Genomic DNA, 19474 nt, shown 5'->3' on the forward strand with positions numbered 1-19474 from the left:
AGAAGGTTAGTGTGCGTTGCCTAATACTTAAGTAGATCCTACGGCCTGACTAGAGTGCTCACTCCGCGCATCATAGCCGTGACAAAATGCACATAAGACATAGCTCTGAAATTATCGCATCCCGACATCTCCAAGGTGTAGCTCAAGAAAGTATCACTAAAATTTCCAGGCTGATGTGTTGGTATTTAAGCATAAAATGACAAAACACCACACCGAATCATCCAATCCTGTAGGCACTTTACCATGAGCGCATTTGCGCACCTTGTCTTTAACGTCTTTGCGTAGAAGAATTTCCTGCTGAAGTTATGGCACTTCGGAGTATTATGACAAGCACTTTCATTAAGAGTTGGTAACACACACAACCATGAGGCTGAACATGATATCGTATAAATGTGGTATTGGTGCACGATTACTTAGGCTTCTGACAATCGAGGTCAAGGCAAAACACAACATGGACTGCTTCGAATCTTACATCTGAACGACGTGTAGGGCCTTCTCGTCGCAGAGTGCAATGCAGTTAGGTTCCGTTGGAGACCACCGGATCTGGTTGATAGGTTCGTCCGACTTCAATAAGGTGTAGCAGGTACCCTCAACGCTATCCCCAGAACTCGTCATTGGGGCGCAGATGTCGTATACGATTGCAGTGTTGTCTTCACCAGCACTACAGAGATCGTACCGTGAGTGCGGAGACCATGACATTGAGTTGACGCCTGCTTTGTGTTGGTCCAGCTCCGCCATTGGGTAGATGGGACGACGAAGGTCGATCACGGAAATCTTGGTGCTATCGTCGGCGAACGTCGCAATAAAGTGGTCATCCCGTTTGTTCCACGCTAGTCGGAGAAGGGGTGCATCTTTTGGATCTTCGTACACGATGGTGCTTGAAGCCAATGATCTGCATCATTCGAAAACGTTAGTCACGTTCAGAAGGAACTCAAAGGCACTAGTTGCTCACCTCAAGTCAAATAATCGCAGCGAACCGTCACCTCCTACCGAAGCAAACTTATTTGGGTCACTACTTGAGAATGCAATGTCGTAAACCTCTGTGTCATGCGTAACAATTTGGTGCTTAGGCGAAGTTGGTTGCTACAGCATTACAAGTGTCAATCATGAGTCGTCTACGCCAATCTGACAGTTTTAAATACATTCTAGAGCGTACATTGATGTCCCAGATGGTACACGTAGTGCCTGTGCTGGACGTTCCGATAATGTTTGGTTCCACCTCATTCCAATCGAAGCTGGTGAGTGGCGCACAGGCGTCATTGTTATTCTTTTTCTGCAACAAGAATGTCCTGGTAAGGCATAGCAATCATCAGCATCAACTACGATCTAGCACAAACCTCTGTGAATCTTGAGTGCAGCTCAATGGACGAGTCTGAGATTGTCCACAGCCGCAAAAAGTCGGCAGTAGTTGCTAGCAATTCCACGTGCGAGCCGAGCGAAGCCGGTGACCACATGATCTTGGTGGGTGGGTACGGATGGTCGATCTCCAGTGCGGAGACCACCTCCTTCTGGTTCGCCGTCGGGTGAAAGATCTGCGTAGTTTAAGATAATTAAGTAAAAAGCGACAGAATTTAAGGAAAACAATTTCATGAAGTAATACCTCGATCTTGTTGGCGTATTCGCCCGGGATGAAGGTAGAGGCGGCAATTCGCAGCGAGCTCAGGTCTGGCCTCCAGCAGAGCCCATACAAACGATCCCGCGTCGGGTATGTGATGAAGGGACGGTCACAGAAGACCGAGCGCTGGGGCGTCGCCATTCCTTCTTGTTGCCGATTGACCTTCTTGCACTTTGACACGAAAATAATGAAAGACTTATTTTCGGGTCGAAATTAGTAGCACCCAATCATAGCGCAGAATTCAAAGTTGAAGTGGTTACACCTTTCAATTCGTGGCGATGGCGACGACGCAGCGACCTCGGCAGTCGACGCTCCAGCGAAGAAAGCGCTCGCCTCGCCCTGATGTGGAGACAACCCGTCTGCCATACCTGAGAGACGCGGCGCTGCGGTTGAAGGACAGTCGGCACCACGTGGAACCTGGGGCTTGGACGGCGCCGATAATCGCAGAGGAGCGACACGAAAGTGAGCAGAATCCATCGGATACCACGAATAGACCATGTATTGGAGCACAAGGCAAGAAATTGAAGGTGAAAAGAGCTAACAAGTATGCTCCACGACTCTCGCCAGGTCTTAAATACAGCAAGTTCCCTGAAGATGATTCAGTGGGATGTGTACCAAAGCTACCGGAGTTAGATGAACGAGTTATAATTTTATATCATTCTTCACTTAAACGTGCGTGGAAACAGCAGCAGAAACAACTGAAAGACACTAGGAAGACTCCTTCGTTGACTCACTATGGTCATGAAGCCATTTATGCAGCTACCCAGATCCAGAAGATTGTGCGGGGTGTAATAGCTCGCAGAGAGTGGCGAGCATTCTATTGTCTACGGAATCAGAGCGCAGCAGCAAGGATTCAGTTTGCATATCGACGCACTGTGGTGTGTCGGAGAGTGCTTGCGCGACTGGCAAAGAAGAGGAATGATCGAGCTACTCAAATACAAGCTTGGTATCGAGGGCATCAATGTCGCGATCTGCTGCTTTATCAGCACATTCGAGTCATGAACCAGAGAATCGCCAATTTCCAGAAATATATCCGTGGCCGACGTTTATGGCATATTGTGATGGCGATTGTACATAAGCGACGCAGCGATTTAGCTACAGAAATTCAACGCTGCTATCGAGGGTGGAAAGGAAGGCAACGTGCGGTTGCGATTCGATTTGAACAAAATCGATACCTACGGGAACTAATTCGAGAGAGCGGAATCCATGCCCAGTGTTCAAGATGCAACGGCTGTGAGTTGGACAGCTGTACTGAAGATTCGCTCTTTGCATGCTTCATGGTACGTTATGTGGGTCTTCACGACTTCAAAGGAGCAAAAACTCTTTGTGAAGAGGGTTTGCGGCTTTTTCCGTCGTCGGCCAAGTTCGTTTTTTTCTATGCGATTCTTTTACAAGCCATGGGTGAAGATATTGAGACCTTCATGGTGTTTCTGAAACGAGCAAAAGAGATCGGCATCACCAACGACGAACTATCTGTGGTACGAATTGATTCATTATCTCACGTGTGTCGGAATTGACCAGAAATGTGACCTTTGTTGTTGTTATACTGGTAGTGCGAGACCCATTTCTTCCAACCTGCTCATTTGCTGCGTCCCGATGATGCTCAAGCGTTCCTAGATTTGGCGATTCTGTGCCAAAGCCGTGACCAGCTACCTCGAGCAGAAGCACACTACGCGAAAGCGCTGGCCCAATTACCTAAAGACTATGTCATTCCTGGCTATCTGCATCGCGTGAATATGTTGGATCGCATGCTACTTAACTACCATCGATTCTGCTCGATCTTCAACTTCCGACAAGTCAATGTGCTACAGAAGGAAGTCTTCACAGCAAAAAAGGGCAAGAAGGTCCGGCTAATGGTTTCGAAGCTCAATCACTACACCGCAATAACCCCTATGGACAGTCCAACAACCTGTCGTATTAACGCTCTTTACTTGACGGACGATGAAGCTCTCAGCATTATGAAAATATCAGACAGTGGAGATGAAGACAGTAAGGAGCTTAAAACTGGAAATACGCCCAAATACGCCGGAGCAAGGAGGAGAAGCAGTGTGAATGCCTCAATGAGGCAGCAAACCCATCGCTCGGCATCGAAAGAAATCCCAGAACAAACGCCACGGATGTTTTCAAAGACAACTGCGATAACCCAGATTTACCAGCAAGAGATTGTTGGGTTAAATGCCAAGCCAAGCGATCTTGCACAATTTTCAGAAACGCGTTCAAAGCTTCGACTATCCAAAACAAGTGCTGAGTTTCTGCTCAATGCCTTAGTTTTTGTTGATCCGGTCGCAAGCGAAGCCGAGCCATCGTACCAAGCATACAAAAGCCAAGTCGTCCATAAAGTAATGCTGATCCCGTCCATACTAAAACGTCGACAGCAGCACCAGAGCGCTATGGTTTGTTCGCGAGCAGCTATTGATATTGAGAGGGTGTATCGAGGATTTCGACTCCGAGCTGAGGTTCGGCGGGAACGATTTCTTAATGCTATTAGGCAGAAACAGGCAGACGAAATGTACCGCCAACTTCACGAGAATTACATGCTTCGAGAACTGAGGCGTTCTAGTGCTGTAGCTATCCAGAAAATTTACAAGGGATACGCGTTCCGAAAGCTGCTTCGACTGTGGCAAATCCAGGCAGGCGAAATCCAACGGATCTTCCGCGGCTACCGTGGCCGACTGAGAGCTGCAGCATTCCGTGATGGGACTTGCACATTCTACATGGCACAGCGGGTCTTTCAGCGAGGAGTGAACATCAGTGGACATCGTGTCATGCTCATCATCGAAAAGGTTCGAGTTTACTTTGTTGATTTTCCCGCTCAACCGTTGCTAAATGTCTGTGTTTGTAGTGTGGTCTATCATTTCGACTGGATGGCTACGATCTGGAATCGTGCATCACTTACAACGGATTCTTCTCGCATTCGAGCTCAATGAATCTCATGTGTTATCTCAATTGGACCTACGCTGATTCGCTATGTGGACGAGAATTTACTCGTAAAGGCGACAAGATCTCCATTCGCAGCGTGTCTTCAATCAATCGCTTAACAGCTGAGTGCTTCGTTCTCTGCGTCGGAAGCACATTATCAGACTTGATTGTTCCTCTTGCAGACTGTATCCAAGCCATAAATTTGCGAAATTTCAGTGCTGGAGACAAGGAAACACCACTATTACCGTTGCCGATGACGGTCGACGATACTGCGCGGCTTGTTGAGGCCATAGCAGAACGTGTGATCTTGGTCCCAGCGCTTCGAATGGCTACGCAAGACCTCAAAGCAAAGGCTTCAGCTGGCTTCACCATTTCAGTTCAACCCCCGCCGAACATGCATTTCACTTACCAACGGAAGCCGAACTTCAGGAGTTCGAGACCTCATGCCAACACCTCCAGTTCGTCCGCGCTTCAGTTTGTATACCCTGTTACTGATGGTCTGCGAGGTGTGAGCATTGGAACGAAGCATTTCCGAAAAAAATGTTCACGACACGCTGTTCAGTTTACTCGCTGCCGCTGTTTGTTGCCTATTATCTCCACGTCAGCACACATTGAAGCTATTAGCCGAGCACTCGCACCACCATCGAAATCTTCAGAATCATAAAGTCGTTTATTTATCATCGTTGGTGCCGGACGATATTGGAGTTACTGGCATAAAGTACCGGTGTATGGCATCTCGAAAGCGTTTGCCATAAAGGCCCGGTTCTATAATGGTAGGAGACGATTGTCCAGCGATCATACCGACAGACTTGCCGACACTCTCAACTCTTTTGATTAGATCGAATTGACGCAGGTAGTCAATGATACCAGCGGTCATTTCCGATGGATCCTCCTCCTTCTCTCCAGTGTCGCCTTGTCGATAACTTAGTCCCATAACCATCGAGTAGTCCACGATGTTGATCGAGTAGAGAAATGCAGTATCGTTCTCCACCGCCTTCAATATAAACTCGTGGTCCTCTGCTAGCACACCCACGGGGTGGCCTTTGGTAAACTCCAAGAAGTTGCCGTCCAGCAGTACATGGTTACTGGTATCATTTTCCGAGGTAGGTCGCGGCTTGGCAAACCGGTTCCGAGAGCTTCCCTTGAGATCGTAGGTCCGTGTGAGCTGCTTTTGGTAGAACGCATTTTCCATGACACAGATGTATTGCACCGTCTTCTGTCCGGAATCCTTTCGAGTAATGGTAGTCTGGAAAAGCCCGACAGTCTTTGATAAAAGACTGGCTCGTCCGTCAAAGTAAATACTCGCCATGTATCTGAAGTAGCCTGGGAGGCATCCCAAGAAACTCTGCATTTCCTTCGATGAGATGTGCTTGATAACGAAGCGGTCGTCTAGTGTTCGGTAGAAGGAGGCACCCGATTTTCCGCCATTGGCATCCCAGTTTGCCACGTGAGATATTGAAAATGCAAAACTCTGCAGACTCCCGTAGAATAATTCACGTAGGACTTCAAACTAACCAGTGTCAACATCAACGTCGTCAATCTGCAGTTCAAATCAGCAGATACAGCAAGAATGAGCTTACCTGAAGTGGGTAATATGCTATCGTCGATAATTCCCAGCACGTATTCGACGCTGTTGACGATGTGTTGCCTGGCAAAAGTGACAAGTGAACCGGCATTTCCACTGCAGCGAACTTGAACGGTACATTCAGCGTTGTTTCAAGAGCTGCCCGTGACCAGTTCGTGCTTGCACCATCAAAATTTTGCTTCTGCGCAGCAACTGACTCGACCCCTTCACTATGGACACGAAGTTTCCATCCGTCCAACTCCTCTTCGTAAGAATCTGTAGATAAAGCATACGCAACACATGTGATCGGTTTTGCCTCGTTTACCAGCACTACGCGGGATTTTGATCGTTGAGGTAGGCTTGGATGCCCTGCGATCAGTTCATCAGGAAGATCTATGGTGAAGTCACTTCCAGGTTCAGGTCGGCCGAGAACGCGGTAGAGATCCAATAACGCATCTTTCCAGCCTGGTCGTGAACCCTAGAATGCAATATTGCGTTAACCTCGTAAGATAATGGCAGCCACAGCAACAGTATCGCCGTAATACGCACCTCTTTTCCGTCCCCAGTGTTGTAAGCACCACTGGAGAACGGCATCGATGATCTTTTGGATGACTCAATGTTTCCGATAGTTGATGCTGATGATACTGCACTTCGCGTGGTTGCTTCTGACTCGGTCACAGAGCTAAGAGCACCGCTACTTCTTCGTCGAACGAGAGGTTCAGCACCTTCACCCCAATCGGGCTCCTTAACAATTGCGCTGGGGGTCATGGTGGATTCTTCTACGACCCGTGGGGATGCCATTGGCGACAGAACAGCAGTAGGGTGAAACGTGACGCCCCCAAGTGTGAACGAGCCACTATTTGGAGCTGGTGGTGCTGCCTCCGTCGATAGATGCCTCTTAATTAATTTGCGAAGTCGAAGCATGCAAGTAATCCACTTGCATGCCATCAAATACAGTGCACGTTGGGTGGCGTCGCAAGCCCCCAAACTGTTTGCAGGCTCTTTTCCCAATTGCGTTAATTTATGTGAAATCATTGCGTCACCACTTCGCACCATTTTGGAAATACACATAACTTCGAGAATGATTCGAGCGTGATGATGGTCCGCATCAGTGCGCTCGAAAGCCCCCACAGCCAGATTGATTCCTTGCACTTTATCGGTAAAAGACTTAATAAGCGACTTCAAGAGGCCCTTTAACCTCTCCAGACGAGCAGTGACTTCTTTCTCCACAATCTCTTGCTCAATGTTATTCCAAGACTGCTTTGAGCGGAGAGTATTGGTACTGCGCTTCAAATCGATATGACCAAGACGAAGTGACACCTGCTTTTGGAAATCGAAACGTGCCACGGAGTTGCCGATGTTGAAGAAAAGAACGTGTGACTCCATAGAGGTATGTGTACACGTTGCGGACGGTGATTTAGGCAGCACTGACCCTTCTGCCTCAGAAAAAAGGACTTCCAGGAATCTTGCAAACGAGTACTTGTAAATATACTTCTCCAACGGAATAAATGGCGAAGTGACACCTTTGCACTCGCGGCACCATCGCCAAAAAATCACCGTTGGATATCCTTTTTCCGCCGCCATCGCAGTTTCGTCTTCATTTCCAGAAGTTTGCGAGAAGGAGTTTGGTGTCATCATCGCCAGTAAGTTGATATCTCTCTCGGAGCCCATCGTGAAGGACAGCTCGCTAAAAGATCCAAACGATTTATCAGTCGCCCCAGTGTCGCTCGCTTGGCTCATGGACATGGACAAAGACTGTTTGTTTTTGTCCGGTAATTCCTCGAACGAAATTGTGATCGTTCCTGTTCGGCAGCTAAACGAGTGAACGTGATCTGCCATTAAATGGTTGCATTTTACATTCTAGAGATGAATACAACAGAACAAGGCGTTCGTTGGTTAATAACAAAACGAATCTCCAGCAAACAAAACCACGTACCTGGCACTTTAGAGAGAGGGCTGCCAACTCTTGGTTCAGAAAATTCCCGAACGAAACATCCTCATCCGAGCAAGCTGTAATACGAAGATGCTTGGCTTCAACGCATTGATGGTAACGAGGGTTTGGAGATCCAGGGTCGCGGATACGTAAGGTTGATGTTGTGCACCAGGTTGTGTGTTGTTCCTCTGTAAGTTTCGCTCTGACGTTCTTGTTCAAATCCAGGTCGGATAACACATGAGCTTCCAACAGTAACTGATACGTCATCGATAGCACTGTGCGCGTTAGCTGCTTCAGTAGCCTCAATGTATGCTTTGACGGACCAGTAATCAGCACTGTGCAGCCATTAAGCGGGTCACATCCGTCAAGGTACAAGTATGTGTCGGTTCGCAAACGACTTGGCACCGCTGGTGCTTTCATGAACACTCCAGCAAGCGCCTGCAACGATTTTTTCGCTGGTGACAAGCCTTCGTCCGGAACCACAGGGATCGACTTGACCAAGAACGAACGGCAGGTGCCAATTACCTTTGCAGGGTCAGCTTTATCCACATGATCCACAGATGTCAAAACGTCAGCCCCAGTGTGACGTGCAATTCGGTGCAGCATTTCACTCTTGACATTGAGCACGATCGATATTCGGCGTTCACACAACAGCTCTTGTGCATATCGCGAGACAGTTTTCTCCACAAAAATGACATCCGGCTCCAACGCAGATATTTTGTCGACCAATATGGCCATGTAGCTCTTTTCTTGCTCCAGTAATGTATCGAGTGAGCTCATACGCCCAGTTCCGTTCGAGCGGTCGTAACTTATTCCACACGCAAAAAGTAAAATGCGCGGATTCGCAACCTGTCGCGCCATTTGTTTGTGGCTCAGGTGCTTGTGGCATACAGTTCCAGCTAGCCACTTGAAATTGTAATTTGGCTCCTTCTTGCTTGTCTGAGCATCGGTAGCCATAGCAATGCTCTTCACTTTGACGAGATTCGAGTAGTTAAAGCCACTTGGAGAGCGGAAATTCATGCTGAAGAGTAAATGGCCCGTCACGACAAAAGCCATGTCTTCCAGCGTCAGAGCCAGTTGATTCAGGTCAATAGACTCAGACTCTGGTAAGCTGTCTGACAGAGCGGACACCGACTGTTTGATGCCATCGCGAATTTGGTCGTGGGCGCTTTGCTATACGCACACACATAGATAACGATAACATAAGTGGTTATCAGTCAGTCTTAGTCGTCAACATTGTACGCATAATTTCACCGTACCATGTACATGTCCAGCGCAATTTCTCGTTGCGTATGAAGGTTATTACTGTTGTGCGCTGCAAGTTCCCACCGTGTCTCTTCAGGAACAGTTGAAATCTCTTTTTTAGGAGACGATTTCTTTCGCCCCTGCTTAAAAGCCAGCACTTCGGCTTCCATAAGGCCACCACTTTCAATCGCATCTAAAAGTTCCGCGCTGGAATGTCTCCTCCTGGTCCGCACTCGAGGGCGAAACCTCTGCTGCACTTCTACACTGTCCGATTCCTCGAATAAATCTACCGACTCGGTTGTGGCGCTCATTGGGTCTGCAGGTTGCTCTAACCCAGCAGGATCACTTGAATTTGAGTCGACTGGCGATAACAGCGCCGGTGCTTCATTTGGATCAATTGGTGGACCAAAAACAAGCGGTGATGGCTTTACAGCGCCAAGTTCTCCACTCAGCCGATGCGATGACCTGTCAAACCGATTGGAGAGAGAATCTCTCGACGTCTCGTTTCCATCCAAACTTTCAATCGAGTGCCGTCTCTGATCCTTGTTTACTGCTTTCTTTTTTCCAGCGGCGTCTGCGAATTGGAAACAGAAAGTGCACACTCGAACGACGCCAGGAAACCCGTGGGGTGTTCCATCGACGAATTGGTTGCTGCACTCGTAGCAGAAAATTTGTCCGCAGAGTCGGCAATGATGACGACGTCGGAAAAGTGAGAACGCTGCAGAACAATCATAGCATACCTGTAATATAGTACACAATTCCCTTAGGACAAACACCAAGCAGTCCTCAACAACATCCAAACACCCGACGCACCTTGCAGAGGTGATCTGGCATCCAGTACTGATTGCCAGCCGACATGGGCGGAGGGCGTATCTTCACAGGAGACGCTGACAATCGACGGCAAAATCAAAGTAAACCAGTAACCGCTTAGGTTGTCATTACCCCCCGACAGTAACTGCAGTTGTGGCACATACCGACAGCTTTTGGAGTCTCAGAGCTAACAGCATTGCTGTCTGGTTCCTGCAAAGACAACAAAATAGCAAGAATCTGAGTTAATAGAAATTCCTATAGCATATATGTGTGGAGCCATGCTACCTATAGAAGCAAATTTACTGCTGACCTGAAAAGTGGGAGCCAAGAACCCGGGCACCGGGAACGTTGTCAAGCTGAGCAATAATAACGGGAACCCCAAACCGCATTCAGAAACAGACCCACTTGGATGTCATCCACTCGAGTGCGCACCGTGAGGGATCTCGATCCAGACGCTGATGCGGCATCGACTGCACGCGCCGCTCCGCGTCCGCCATCTTCGCGTCGCGTCGAGAGTAAAAACCTCTTGATTTTTCTTGCGCTTGCTCAGCTTCAAGTAATGATTTCTCTACCACCGCAATTATCTTCGGTGGTTGTGTAATCAGGGTTACTTCGAAAATACCCCTATTTTGTTTAAGGTTACCATCGGTACGACCCTTGTTTTGGGCACCCAAAGAAATTCACAGTTTGGCCACTTGAGGTCGCATGAGTTTGCCGAGTGCTTAGTAACAATTTTTTTATCGTTGAACACAATTGAATTTCTATTCAGGAAAACTAACTAACGTGAACACGTTTACTGGCATCGTTTCGCCAGTTCTTGTAGAAACTCCGTGCTCACAACGTGACTTCCTTTTTGTTCACAATCTCCCCCTCCCTTAAAAAATATGAAAAACAGACCCAGGGACGAACAAAAGTGACTGTTGCAAAAACATTTTGAAAATCCACGCAGCTCCATTTAAATCTGAGTGCTAAATATGAGTCAATGTTTTTGCCCCAAATATTAATACTCTTACAATTATTTTTATAGTCAAAAAAAAAAACTAAAGCCGCATGTAAATAATTGCGCAAGAAAAATTTTTATATTGTTTTTTACCATGATGCAACAGTGAATACCGGTATGTACCGGTATATACTGGTGGAACCGTTTTTCGCATATCGGTACCAAAAAACAGAAACGGTACCGGTAAGCCGGTATTTTCGTGATTCCGACAAATAGAAGTTGTGAACTCGCTGTATGATCGCCAACATCAGCATGGTGCTTGGCAAGTACTGTTTCGATGAGGAGGCTTTTTCGGGGGAGATATTCGAGGTGGGGGCATTCCTGGAGGACTGCCGTACACACAGCCCAATGGAGACCATCCATCAAGACCTGAAGCAGTTCCAGACGGCGCTGGAGAACCAGCTTGTTGCCATCATCAATGAGGACTACGCTGAGTTCCTGCAGCTCTCGTCCAAACTCAAGGGTGTGGATGAGGCAGTCTCCAGTGTACGCGCACCCATCTTGGCGGTACTTAAGCGAGTGGACGAAGTGCAGAGTGCTATGGTGGGTAACCATTGGAAACGAGATCGGCTGCAGGGTTCCTTAGGCTGACTGCATCATGTGTTGCGTAAATATATTAGGCCGCGCTGCAGAATAAGATCCAGTCTCAACTACAGACGGCGGAGGATCTGCAAAAGCAGGAGAAAGACCTCCAGCTTAGCATCCAGATTTCGCAGAAGTTGCTATTGCTTGAAGATCTACTGGAGATCGAGTCACCGGCGGATAGCGATGACGAGGAGCAGAGCTTGGGTAAGGGTGGACCTATCGTCTCGGACGAGGACAGTGAAGACGAATTTGAGAATTTTGATCGAGTGAAGAAGAGTCTCAATGCCACGAGTGCGGCCGAGGGCTGTGCGAAACTGGAGCGAGCGGCACAAATTTTTGTCCAGTTGGATCTCGAGTTCATGAACGCTATGCACCTTAGCATGATTCAGGTAGACAGGCATTAGTCGTGTAGTTTGCAATGTGGGGAGTTCTGACTGTATGTTTGCACTGTGTGGTGTAGAAGGAGGAGAAACGTCTTGCAGTTATTGAAGAAACGCTTCTGCATCGACTGGAGACAGAATTCGCGACTGAGATCTTTCCCGATACATTCTATAACCGCGACCACGCCATCAGCGCGCTAACGTTGAGCTACCTGTTACGAGCCTACGTACTGCTTCACAAAAGTCATATTCCCGAAGAAATGATTGGACGTCTGCTAGTCCAGCCGTTTGCTGAGGAAAATTTAACACGGGGTAAACTGGACGGTAGAGTCCGCGGCTCCTGTGAGGGTCTGCCTCAGATCTATGAGTCCATTTTGGACTTCATTACCAGCAAATTCGCAGACACCCTTGCGCTATCCGTTTGTCAGGGGGAAAGTAAATGTTCAGTGGACATTCTCGGCAACGCAATCTGGAAACCTTTGCAGGAGATTTTGTCGTCGAAGCACGGAGTCATTTTTCAAGCTGCAGATCCCGAGCGCTTCCACCAAAGCTACACCATCAGTATGCGCTTTTTGTTGGATATCGAGGAGCGTTTCTGTACGACTGAGATCATGAAGATCCGATTCCGGTCACACGAGAGCGTGGTGGAGTTTAAGGAAAAGTGGAATATCGACGTGTACTTTCAGCTTCGAGCATCGCAACTGGCTTCGAGCTTAGAGAAGTCTTTTGGCGTCAAGCGTGACGAACCAGGTGCATCGGTAAACAGCACAGCAAACTCAGATGACAAGTCGGGCCTAGTTTTCGAGAACTCAAAACGCCTGTGGCAAGCAATGCAAGATTGCTGGAGTGAGCGGGTCTTCCTGGCACCACTGCTTCCCAACTTCTGCAAACTTTGCGTGCAGCTTTTTGCGTATTATATTGACATCTGGAAGGAACCCTTGTTGAATACCGTGGCGGTGATCAATAGTGGAAACAAGGCGGATTTTGCCACTGTGCCGCTTTATTTCCTCTCTACCGAAGAAGATTTATTGTTTGCTGGAAGCGATTTCCATGTGCTATACAAGAAGGTACGTCCTGTCAACGTTTTTGTAGATATCTGACGCCTAACTACTAGTACCTGCTCTAACTGCCTGTGTCCTCTCAGATTTCTCAATATCTTCTCGCTATTGTAAAGACCCATGTTGATACCTTCACAGACGACAGCCAAGCCTTTGTGACCGAATTGTTTCAAGAGGTTGGTTTAATCACGCGTGAATATCGCCATTGTTTGCTGAGAACTGAAAGCGTTTTTTGCTTTGCTGTTTATTGTAGCCGCTTGCATCGTTGGCTGAGCTGGAGGCTAGGTGCTGGTCTACAGCTGTGACGATGGTATCTGCAGACTGTAAAAAGGTCCTTCCAGCAATTCGGTACGTCAGAGTTCATGAATGACCGTGCAATTTAGCCACTTCTTAATATTTTTCTACCTATGCAGCACTGTGAAAGGCCAGTATCAGATGACAAACAAGCCCCCACCAACGAACCCGTCGACCTACGTGGTCAGCATCATCCAGTACAGCTAAATTTTTATTGTTGTTGCTCCTATTGATGACCAGAACTAATCACTACTGCACAGACCAATGCAGGAATTCCTGGAGAAGTGGGGCATGCATTTCGATGCGGCCAAGAAACAGCAGCTGCTGCAAGCCATTGTGGAGGAGGTCTGCGATGTGTACTCGAGTCTGTCGTCGGAGCTATTGAGGTCGGCATTGGAGCTCGAAGAGTCGCTCAAAAGCCGAAAGCTGCAGCGACACTCTGGCTCCAGCTCCACCCTCGCCAACAACACCGTATCCGACACGGAGAAGATGCGAATGCAGTTGCTGCTCGACCTCCAAGAGATCCAACGGTGCGTGGCTTTAAATGCTCCTGCATGTAATAGCTAGGAAATTTTTTGCTGATTCTAGCTGGATTGGATGAACAGGGAGGTGGCGGCGCTGGGGCTGGACGTGAAGCTCTGCAATGGGCTGCAGGTTTCTATCGCCAAGCTGTCGGAGTCAGACAGTTGTAGTTGAAGTTTTCTGATTGGCTGAAATATGTAGTGATGAATGCGATAAATGGTTTTGATTGGACAATAATCTATGGTGACAGTTGAGTGCATCACAACTTGTGACTCGCAAATTGAAATGGAGACCGGCGGACACTGGGGCGTGTCGCTCTGGCGATGGGGCCTGTGCATGACCATGGCGTCGCTGTCTCTGTGGAAAATACTGGAGCTGGCAGTGAATGGTGATGCGTCTTGGGACCGTGTTTTCGGCAAAAAGTCCAAGAAGGAGAAGTATCTGGCCGGATTCCCCGGGTTAGTGGGCAACACACCGCTTATTGAGCTCACCAGTCTGTCCAAGGCCACGGGGTGCAAGATTCTGGTAGGCTCGAGTGAATCCAGTAATGATGCCAGTGCTATAAGAGTTAAATGGAGATATTGCTCTACTTGATGCTGCCAATAGGCGAAGGCGGAATTCTTGAATCCAGGTGGAAGCTCAAAGGATCGAGTAGCGAAAGGAATCGTGGAAGATGCCGAGCGACGAGGCCTTCTCAAGGAAGGAGGAACTATTATTGAGGGCACCTCAGGCAGCACGGGTATAAGTCTGTCGCTAATGGCTCGAGGTTGGTTTATCTGTTTCTTGAAGTCGCACATATCACGGCAGTATGTTGCTAATATGCCATTACGCTGTGAACGTTGTGTAGCCCGTGGATACCGATGCATTATTGTGATGCCCGACGACCAAGCGAAGGAAAAGAGTCAATTACTGGAGCAGTTTGGTGCTGAAGTCGTGTTAGTGAAGCCAGCGTCTATCGTGAACGCCAAGCACTATGTGAACGAGGCCAAGCGTTTGGCACGTAATACAGAAGGTAAGATGCAATGCTTCACTACTGGATGTGAAAAATTAAAACGCTAACCGTCTGGTTGATTTATTATCATAGGAGGATATTTTACAGATCAATTCGAAAACACGGCCAATTTCGATAGCCACTACACCACCACAGGCCCCGAAATCTGGCGCCAGACCGATGGAACCGTGGACGCATTCGTGATGGCTGCAGGTTGGTGTCTGTTGATATATTCGATAACTGCGTCTTGGGTTATTTATGTGTGCATGTGTTGCGTTTGGCTTGAAGGCACGGGAGGCACCATCGCTGGAACGTCAGCGTACCTGAAGGAGAAGAACCCCGACGTCCAGGTATTCCTCGCTGATCCCCCTGGATCCAGTCTGTATAACAAGGTAAACATGTCATCGGAGTAGCTACATTTTGCGACTGTGTTTATTTAACTTGTCGTGCTCCCAGGTTCGAAGTAACGTCTGCTACGCTCCACAGCAAGCCGAGACCAAGGTTCGGCGACACAGGTAAGGAAGGACAACCATATCCTTCAGTGGTGTCGCCTATGCTAAGTTGTTGTCTCTTGCCTGCCAACCGTAGATACGACACCATCGCAGAGGGTGTGGGAATTGATCGCTTGACGGAGAACTTTATGCTGGCTAAGATCGACGATGCCTTCAAGGTGACAGACCAAGAGATTGTGGAGATGTCCCGCTTCCTGCTGCGTGAAGAAGGCATCTTTGTGGGTAGCTCTAGTGGACTCAACTGCGTTGCGGCAGTGCGTGCCGCGCGCAAGCTCGGCCCGGGTCACACCATCGTGACGGTCCTGTGCGACTCGGGCCAGCGCCACCTCACCAAGTTCTGGAACGAGCAGCACATCCGCGAGGACTGGCAGCTCGAACCCACGGCCACACACCTCGAGTTCCTCGACGGCTCCACTGGGCAGCCGTAGGCTAGCAATCCCATTAGGGTCCCTAATGGTTGGCCGTTAACTTTGCGTTCAACTTGGTCGCCCTATCTGATGGGCCGTTTCGAACACGAGATCTTTCCATGGATTTTCTGTGTTTTGATTGGGTAATACAGATCTGTTTGACTGTTGTGATTGGTCGAATCACACGTTGCGTCTTTTCGTGAGGCGGTATCTTGTACGGGAATGACGTTGAAGCGGTGCAAGAAGGTCCCAGTCACTCTGCAACTTGCCCGCCGCCGAACACTTGTACAGCCATGGCAACTTCCACCGCCCCTATTGCCATCCCCAGCGATATTCACCCATTTGCGTCTAACGTGAGTCCGCGTGGTGTAGATCTTGAAGGACGTCTGGATCTGTCTCTCGGTGCGTGCAGTGCTGCGAGTGTCGAAAGATACTTTCGTCTACATCTACTGACTGAGCTGCTGTCTGCCTACAGATGCGCTGATCAAGGAGCGCAGGAAGGAACACAAGCTGCTAAAGAAGGAGGAGGCCAAGAAACTCAAGCAGAAGTCGCAACCCGTAGACAAGAGGAAGACACCCAAACAAAAGTCGCAGCAACAGAAGGTTCCGACTGTGAAGAACGACCAAAAGGCTCAGCGCAAGGCTCTGGTAAACAAGAACCGTGGATTGCCAACTCTACCACCAACTAAGAAGAGCAACACGGCACAAACCAAAACTAAGACGAGCATTGCGGCCACCACGGCGAAACTAAGGCGGCAGATGCGAATGGAAACGGCAAAGAACCGCCCAGTTGGGGCAGCAAAGGGTACCAAGCAGAGCAACACTGCTCAGCAATCGAAGAAAAAGAAAAACGCACCACAGCAGACGCGGAAGGTTTCGTCCCCGACGCGCGTCGTGCAGTCGAAGAATTCCAAGAAATTGCAGACGTCAAAGGCGCCAATGAAGACTCCAGTACGGCAGGTGACCCGGACTACCAACAACAAGACCAAGCTGAGCATCACAATCACAGGACAGAAGAACTCCCAGAAGAAGCAAAAGGCCGCAACGAAGGTTTTGCTCCCAGGAAAGCTGTCCCAAGCTCTTGCGAAGGAAACGTCTGCAACGAAAAAGCTCGTGAAGCGCGTAAAGAACCGGAAGGCGACCACAGCGAAGACCACTCAGATTGTACTCAAAGCACCGGCCAAGGGAAAGAAGCACTGAGCTTGCGAACAAGGCACTCTCTATAATCTGTTTCTCCTGCAAACATGAATAGCATTTTTGTTTGTCCTAACGCGGATGTTGTCGACATCTCCATGCAGCATCTTCTCTATAAGGCTGCACAAACGTATCTTGAGTACTCACTCTATTTGGTTCGCCACCGGTATCACTTTATTCGAGCTTCAATCGCCGAAGCACAGTTTCACGGCCGAGCAGTTCAATCGTATCACCAAGTCCAGCACCGACATCCATGCCCGTCAAGTAGTAACGAATCGGCATCAGCACTCTGCACAATGACACCATGATCGCAGGTGAGATTAGATATGAGCACAATTGGTAGCTAGCTTTTGCAACCTACTTCTTCAACCCCAACTTTCGGCTCTTTGCAACAGCCTTAATACTCTTTGTAATGTGATCCTGCAAAGAAGAACGACGACAAGTATGTGAATTAGCTGACACCATCAGAAGTCAATAGCGGGATCAACATACGACGCACCGGTGTAAATTCTTCATCAGAGAGACTGCGTAGGTTTGCGCAGACATCCGCTACAAGTTCTGGTGTGCTCTCATCAATGTACTTAGCCTTCATATCTTGTGCAATCGATGAGCTGAGATTGGGCTCAGTAAAGAATGGAACACACAGCGGACCGAATTCGGGTAGTGCACTCACGCGTTCCTGGACAGTAAAAAGCAATGTGAGCACGGACTGACAGCTTGATGCATGTCATGACTTGGTATCCTACCTTCATCAGATCCATCGCTCGCCAGACATAGTTCACACCGAACTTATCGATTAGATCAGCGGCAGTGGAGGACACGCCCGCTTCTTCAAAAGAAGACGAACACATCGGTACCACATCATTCACAACAGCTAATTTGTGTTCGTCAGTTGCAGTCTCCTCAGCAAACAGCGCGCGAACGTGACGGGAGTTAATCCAGCGGAGACGATCCACGTTTACAACCGATCCGGCCTTGTTCACGTGATCAATCGAGAACTAAGTGAAAAGGATATGCACGTCAGCATACAGTAATAAACAAATCAAAAACATAGCATTCCGTACGTGCTTCTCCAGCTCCTTCATCTGAAAAATCTCCTGGTTGTTGCCACCGGCGGGATTCCAACCCAAAAGAGCCACGAAATTGACCAGGCCACTTGGGATAAACCCCTTGTTCTGCACACGTAAAAGAGTAAAGAAATCAGTCAATCTCATCGACAGTGCAAAATCTCTGGCTGAAAAAAAGATTAATCAAACCCGGAAATCCTCGACGGCGACATCTCCCTGACGCTTCGACAGCTTGGAGCGGTCTTCATTCAGTAGGAGACCCAAATGTGCCCACTTCAAGTACATAGTCACAATCAGTAAGTAAGTTTCTTCTTAACTATCAGCAAACAGGCGTCACTTACAGTCGGGGCCTCGTATCCCAGTGCCTTGTACAGGATTACATGCTTCGGCGTCGACGGCAGCCATTCCTCGCCGCGGATAACGTGAGAAATGCGCATAGCGTGATCGTCCACCACGTTCGCAAGGTGATACGTCGGGTAGCCATCGCTCTTCATCAAAACTTGGTCGTCAATACCAGCGTGTTCGAACTGCACATATCCACGCAGTAGGTCCTTGACAACCGTCTTGCCCTCCGGGATTTTCAGTCGAACTGTGTGCGGTTCTCCGCGAGCCACTCGCGCTTCCACCTCCTTCTCGTCTAGACCGAGACACGCACGGTCGTACATGGTCGCCTCGCCATGACGGGTCTGAGACTCCCGCAACTTCTGTAGACGCTCACTCGTACAGAAGCAGCGGTAAGCATTCCCACTCTACAGCAAACCAAGATATAGTTAACACACCAAGCACAGTAAAATAGTTAATAGAATATTATTCTACCCACCTCAATCAGCTTCTCGGCGGCCTCCTTGTAGATCGGAAGGCGCTGCGACTGAATGTACGGGCCGTGGGGACCACCAACGTTGGGACCTGAAGCATTAAATACACCACACTATCATAAATCCTTACTATTCGCCATCATAGTCTACTCCACTCACCCTCGTCCTCCTCGACGCCGCACCATTTGAGGCTGTTCACAAGCGCCTCTACCGATCCCTCAACCTGACGCGTCTGTACACAATATCCATACAATGAGCACTGCAAGTCGCCAGGAATGACGATAGAGAAAAAAGCAGCTTTTCATACTTTATCCGTATCCTCAATACGCAGGATAAACTGTCCACCGGAACTTTTGGCGAACAGATAATTGAAGAGCGCAGTGCGCAGACCACCCAGATGCAGGTAGCCGGTAGGACTTGGAGCGTAGCGCACACGCACTGTCGACTCGGAATTGTCTGAATCGGCAGCGTGGGAAGAGCAGCTTCGCAGAGTCAAAGCCGTTGGCCGCAACGGCACACGGCTGCGCAGACGAGAGAGCAGCATATCGACTTGACCAACTGCC

General features: G+C 48.7%; 7 protein-coding genes across 16 annotated transcripts; 4 read left to right on the plus strand and 3 right to left on the minus strand.

Moving 5' to 3' along the window:
• Positions 1–328: 328 nt before the first annotated feature.
• PPTG_02805 (hypothetical protein) lies at positions 329–1833 on the minus strand. The gene is made up of 5 exons (XM_008894083.1): positions 1601–1833; positions 1338–1532; positions 1157–1273; positions 953–1083; positions 329–892 (listed from the first exon to the last, which is right to left on the minus strand). The coding sequence occupies exons 1-5, from the start codon at positions 1754–1756 to the stop codon at positions 469–471; spliced, it is 1023 nt and encodes a 340-aa protein (XP_008892331.1). The 5' UTR covers positions 1757–1833; the 3' UTR covers positions 329–468.
• PPTG_02806 (hypothetical protein) lies at positions 1810–5841 on the plus strand. The gene is made up of 3 exons (XM_008894084.1): positions 1810–3093; positions 3169–4398; positions 4458–5841. Exons 1-3 carry the CDS (start codon positions 1894–1896, stop codon positions 5196–5198), a joined length of 3171 nt encoding a protein of 1056 aa, XP_008892332.1. The 5' UTR covers positions 1810–1893; the 3' UTR covers positions 5199–5841.
• Positions 3979–10693, minus strand: PPTG_02807 (hypothetical protein). Of its 10 annotated transcripts, XM_008894092.1 has the most exons (10): positions 10519–10693; positions 10397–10442; positions 10251–10296; positions 10090–10163; positions 9291–10016; positions 8035–9204; positions 6648–7958; positions 6115–6576; positions 4944–6044; positions 4382–4863 (listed from the first exon to the last, which is right to left on the minus strand). In XM_008894092.1, the coding sequence occupies exons 1-9, from the start codon at positions 10581–10583 to the stop codon at positions 5205–5207; spliced, it is 4740 nt and encodes a 1579-aa protein (XP_008892340.1). In that variant the 5' UTR covers positions 10584–10693; the 3' UTR covers positions 4382–4863; positions 4944–5204. The 10 variants fall into 10 exon arrangements, with proteins under 10 accessions (XP_008892333.1, XP_008892341.1, XP_008892338.1 ...); XM_008894085.1 differs by having other exon boundaries at positions 3979–6044; XM_008894093.1 differs by having other exon boundaries at positions 3979–6044; positions 10090–10296.
• Positions 10694–11320: 627 nt separating this feature from the next.
• PPTG_02808 (hypothetical protein) lies at positions 11321–14099 on the plus strand (the record flags this gene model as incomplete). Its single annotated transcript, XM_008894095.1, has 8 exons — positions 11321–11629; positions 11707–12060; positions 12132–13118; positions 13196–13285; positions 13363–13457; positions 13523–13600; positions 13664–13933; positions 14009–14099. 8 exons carry the CDS (start codon positions 11321–11323, stop codon positions 14097–14099), a joined length of 2274 nt encoding a protein of 757 aa, XP_008892343.1.
• A 66-nt stretch (positions 14100–14165) lies between these two features.
• PPTG_02809 (hypothetical protein) lies at positions 14166–15856 on the plus strand (the record flags this gene model as incomplete). The annotated part of the gene is made up of 7 exons (XM_008894096.1): positions 14166–14450; positions 14532–14691; positions 14773–14937; positions 15010–15129; positions 15205–15308; positions 15373–15431; positions 15505–15856. 7 exons carry the CDS (start codon positions 14166–14168, stop codon positions 15854–15856), a joined length of 1245 nt encoding a protein of 414 aa, XP_008892344.1.
• A 206-nt stretch (positions 15857–16062) lies between these two features.
• PPTG_02810 (hypothetical protein) lies at positions 16063–17475 on the plus strand. The gene is made up of 2 exons (XM_008894097.1): positions 16063–16237; positions 16311–17475. The coding sequence occupies exons 1-2, from the start codon at positions 16129–16131 to the stop codon at positions 17033–17035; spliced, it is 834 nt and encodes a 277-aa protein (XP_008892345.1). The 5' UTR covers positions 16063–16128; the 3' UTR covers positions 17036–17475.
• On the minus strand, positions 17204–19455 carry PPTG_02811 (glutamate-tRNA ligase; the record flags this gene model as incomplete). Its single annotated transcript, XM_008894098.1, has 10 exons — positions 17204–17318; positions 17391–17449; positions 17529–17708; positions 17776–18027; positions 18094–18204; positions 18286–18369; positions 18438–18845; positions 18917–19002; positions 19071–19143; positions 19219–19455. The coding sequence occupies 10 exons, from the start codon at positions 19453–19455 to the stop codon at positions 17204–17206; spliced, it is 1605 nt and encodes a 534-aa protein (XP_008892346.1).
• Positions 19456–19474: the final 19 nt, after the last annotated feature.

This window comes from Phytophthora parasitica (assembly GCF_000247585.1).
Source record: "Phytophthora parasitica INRA-310 unplaced genomic scaffold supercont2.2, whole genome shotgun sequence".
Classification (NCBI taxonomy): domain Eukaryota; phylum Oomycota; class Peronosporomycetes; order Peronosporales; family Peronosporaceae; genus Phytophthora; species Phytophthora nicotianae.

Coding starts and splice junctions, on each gene's coding strand:
- PPTG_02810 (XM_008894097.1), top strand. CDS start 16,129: ATGGCAACTTCCACCGCCCCTATTGCCATCCCCAGCGATATTCACCCA. Junction 16,238..16,310: donor ACGTCTGGATCTGTCTCTCG/GTGCGTGCAGTG, acceptor GTCTGCCTACAG/ATGCGCTGATCAAGGAGCGC.
- PPTG_02805 (XM_008894083.1), bottom strand. CDS start 1,756: ATGGCGACGCCCCAGCGCTCGGTCTTCTGTGACCGTCCCTTCATCACA. Junction 1,274..1,337: donor TGCACTCAAGATTCACAGAG/GTTTGTGCTAGA, acceptor TTCTTGTTGCAG/AAAAAGAATAACAATGACGC. Junction 893..952: donor CTGCGATTATTTGACTTGAG/GTGAGCAACTAG, acceptor CGAATGATGCAG/ATCATTGGCTTCAAGCACCA.
- PPTG_02807 (XM_008894085.1), bottom strand. CDS start 10,583: ATGGCGGACGCGGAGCGGCGCGTGCAGTCGATGCCGCATCAGCGTCTG. Junction 10,297..10,396: donor TCTTGGCTCCCACTTTTCAG/GTCAGCAGTAAA, acceptor TTGTCTTTGCAG/GAACCAGACAGCAATGCTGT. Junction 10,017..10,089: donor TGCCAGATCACCTCTGCAAG/GTGCGTCGGGTG, acceptor ACTATATTACAG/GTATGCTATGATTGTTCTGC.
- PPTG_02806 (XM_008894084.1), top strand. CDS start 1,894: ATGGCGACGACGCAGCGACCTCGGCAGTCGACGCTCCAGCGAAGAAAG. Junction 3,094..3,168: donor CCAACGACGAACTATCTGTG/GTACGAATTGAT, acceptor TTATACTGGTAG/TGCGAGACCCATTTCTTCCA. Junction 4,399..4,457: donor TCATGCTCATCATCGAAAAG/GTTCGAGTTTAC, acceptor CTGTGTTTGTAG/TGTGGTCTATCATTTCGACT.